This window comes from Gavialis gangeticus, unplaced genomic scaffold (assembly GCF_001723915.1).
Source record: "Gavialis gangeticus isolate Ggan-Ray unplaced genomic scaffold, GavGan_comp1, whole genome shotgun sequence".
NCBI classification, from domain to species: domain Eukaryota; kingdom Metazoa; phylum Chordata; order Crocodylia; family Gavialidae; genus Gavialis; species Gavialis gangeticus.
In genome coordinates, this window is record NW_017729012.1 from 970,315 (window position 1) to 973,720 (window position 3,406).

The window sequence follows — 3,406 nt, forward strand, 5'->3', positions numbered from 1 at the left end:
AAAAAAAAAAAAAAAAAAAAAAAAAAAAAAAAAAAATCTCCAGCGGGTATTTCAAGTGCCTGCTGAAATAGGCAGAAGAAGTAAAATCAGCAGATTTAGTATGCTCCGGGCAGAGCAGTGATCTTTTCAGTGCAAAAGCAAGTGGTGCTTTCTGAGCATGCTGGTGCCTGCACAGAGGCTCAGAAACATCTAATGAGGCACAAGAGCCACTCTCGGGGGTTTCTGGACTCTGCGCAGATAAACCGAAACCTCTGCTCCATTATACTGCAAGGTGCTCCAGCTCTGTTGGAAGTCAAGGGACTGAAACTGTGCTCTTTGCTTTTCCTGTTGTGGGAGTTGACTCATTGCTTTTCTCTCTCTCTCTTTTTTTTGATTTAGGTTAGATCACAGTTTAGATCTGAGAGCTCATTTGGCCACCAGAGATCCTAAGGAGGCAAAGGATGGACTAATGCTTTCAGATGCACAGCAGCAGCATTTTAGCCACTTGATTAGAAGAGTTTAATCTGTTGGGAGACAGCCAAGAAAGCTAGCCACTGCCTTCCTGATCTATAGACCACCTAGGTTTGATTCTGTCCCCAGCAGGAACCGACTGTCTCCTTCATGGAGGATGACAGTGAACATGTGCAGAGCTGCTGGGCGTATCTCCCTGATGTCTGCCTCAGCCATGTGTTCTGGTGGTTAGACGACAGGGACAGATCCCAGGCTGCCTTAGTCTGTAAGAGATGGAGTCAGGCCATGTACTCGGGGTCTCTCTGGAGAACCAGAACCATCACCTTCCGTGGGATGCCTTCTAGGTTGCACACAGCAGAGCTTGAATCTTCTCTGTGGTACGTCAAGAAATTTGGCAAGTACTTGGAACACCTCGAGATCAGGTTCCTGAATCCTTACAATGCTATCTTGACGCGAAAATTTCAAGTGACAATGAAAGGGCTTCTCTCGCGCTTGGGCAAATGTAACAGCCGACTGGTGTCCTTGAGTATGCAGCACCTGGAGTTGGACCGATTGGTCTGGAAAATCATAACCAGGAATCAGTTTATCAAGAACCTAATACTTTTCCTGAAAAGAGTAGGCTCCCATCTGGATCATCTCAGCTTGAAAGGAGCCAGGGTGACGTTGGAAGAAGGCTGTGAGCTTTTGAGCTCTTTGAGCTACTTGAAAAATAAAAGCCTTGCCTCTGAAGTCAACATAGAAAATTTCTTCGAGCGTCACCTCGCTGTCTACAGAAGCCCCCTGTTTTATGAAACCATGTCCAAGTTCCGCAATCTGGCCATCCTGACCCTCAATTACAACTGCATTTCCGATGAACTGCTGGACACGCTGTGTGAACATAATGCCCATTCTCTCTGGACCCTAAATATAAAATGCCATATCCATGACCCTCATAGGCAAATAATTTGGGGGGCATCCTGGGCAAACCTAGGCAAGAGAGCCCCAAAACTCAGAGTGAACTTCTTCTTTGAAAGAGTCATGAAGCATGACAAGTTAGCCAGGATCCTGTTAGCAGAGATCCCTGTCAGGAGCATCAATCTACGCAGCTGTTATTTCAGGGACCCGGACTGGACAATGAGACCCACCCTAACCAATCTCTTGCCATCTTACAAGCACATCCTACAGGTACGGTGGGGACAGAGACACTCTGCTCCCCTGTTACAGATTTGAACAGGAGGCCATGCCCATGTTAGCCTTATACTCAATGGCCGGTGTGAAAGTGAAGCCCTTCCAAGCCCACAAGCCCCTTTTACCCACCTTAAATTGATGTGCCCCTTTAAACAGTTGTCCCAATGGGACACTGTTTTACTGGAGGGGGAAACATGGTGGATTCCTTTCAGACCATATTGATTTCCCAGGTCCTAGTGCTTTGACGTGTTCCTAGGGACTTGAAGCTTTGTGTTAGTGCAGGTTATTCCTTTATAGTGTCAGATGTAACTTATTCTGTTTAACATGTAGATCAAGCTAAACTTAACTTTAAATTGTAGTCAATTTAAATACGAAGGAAAAGGTATATATGTGGAATCACCATTACATTCTTTGGTAGCTGTAGGTGGAAAGAGATTTAATCTGGGAGCAGAGACGACTGTTAATTTTCTCTGATGTATGTTGCAACATTTCCTTTAATCTATAGGAAATCCTTTGAATTGGAGTGATCCCACCCCCACTAATGGTTTGGGGGAATAAAACAGACTCTTTAAATTCCCTCTCTGTAACTACCTGAAAGAACCTCATATAAATGAAACATTGCAGGGACTCGCATCATTATTCAATGCATCTTCTGTCATAATGGCAAGGTTTTGGAGGTGTGGGTCTATGTTTATATGATGACTAGTATAAAGGGGTTGAATTCTGAAAGGAACTTCTGGTTACTTAGTAAAGCTGATTGCATAAGTTTGATGATACTAAAGAGAACTTCCTGGAAATCAGACCTCCTAATGATACAATGAGAAACCTGCTCATTATATCTCATGTACATTTACAAGAGCAGAGTGGCTTGGCCCTCAGGATAGGCATATATTCTTTGTCTTTTCTAGAAATTAACCCTTGAATTCAACAACAGCCATGAATTCCTGGATGAGGAACTCCTGCAGCTCGTGTTGTCATGCAGGAAGCTGTTCTTTCTGAAAATCTGGGCCTTCCTCGATATCACGTTTGTAGAGAGGCTGCTGCAAAATCAGGTGGAAGGCAAATGCACCTTGCGTACGCTGAAGGTACAAAATTAAGGTTCAAAAAGTAGCATCCCTTGCATAAAAACAGGTTGAAGAAGAATTGAGACATGCCAAGGCAGTTTCCTCCACTGACTATTGCATTATAGTTACTGTTAACATGCAGGCAGGAAGGTTTTTCAAGTAATGTAAGAATGGTATGTGAAAGTCCAAGATCCACTTGAAGTAGAAAGGACTGCCCTGGCACAGGTATCCCCTGATCAGCCCAGCCACACAGTGTTAAATCCAGTGAATTATTTCAAGGTGCAGTTAGGTTCAACTGCAAAGGGGTTTGAATAAGGACACAGCTACTCAGTGCAGTAGTGCTGCGGGGCACAAACCGTGATGTGATGCTACTGCGCAGTAGTAATGAGCAATTGCGCAGTAAGCATCACCAGGCAACCATGCAGGGACTCTACTGCAAAGTACTACTAGTTACCACACAGTCATTTAGTACTTGGTTATGCAAGTACTACATGACTGTGCGGTAACAACTGCACAATCAGTGTTTTGTGTAGATGCAGGCAGTGGGTATAAACTTAATGTAGCCTTTATTCATAGCCAGGTGGTCAGATTGACTGACAGCAGGGATGGTGCAGGGCTAAACACGATTTTAAAGTGTATTCTATCCTTCTTTTATCCATTGCAAGTGCTTATACATTACAAAGTACTCCCAGTCACACATTTATATAACTTGTCCTATTACTGAT

General features: G+C 43.9%; 1 protein-coding gene across 1 annotated transcript in view; it reads left to right on the forward strand.

Annotated features, from left to right (window-relative positions):
- The window catches only part of LOC109293404 (F-box only protein 39-like), a 10,720-nt gene that overhangs the window by 423 nt on the left and 6,891 nt on the right, over positions 1 to 3,406 (forward strand). Inside the window, exons 2-3 of the mRNA XM_019511306.1 lie at positions 379 to 1,614; positions 2,526 to 2,702. Of these exons, the coding sequence (XP_019366851.1) occupies positions 601 to 1,614; positions 2,526 to 2,702 (1,191 nt within the window). The 5' untranslated portion in view covers positions 379 to 600. The remainder of the gene's footprint in view (positions 1 to 378; positions 1,615 to 2,525; positions 2,703 to 3,406) is intronic.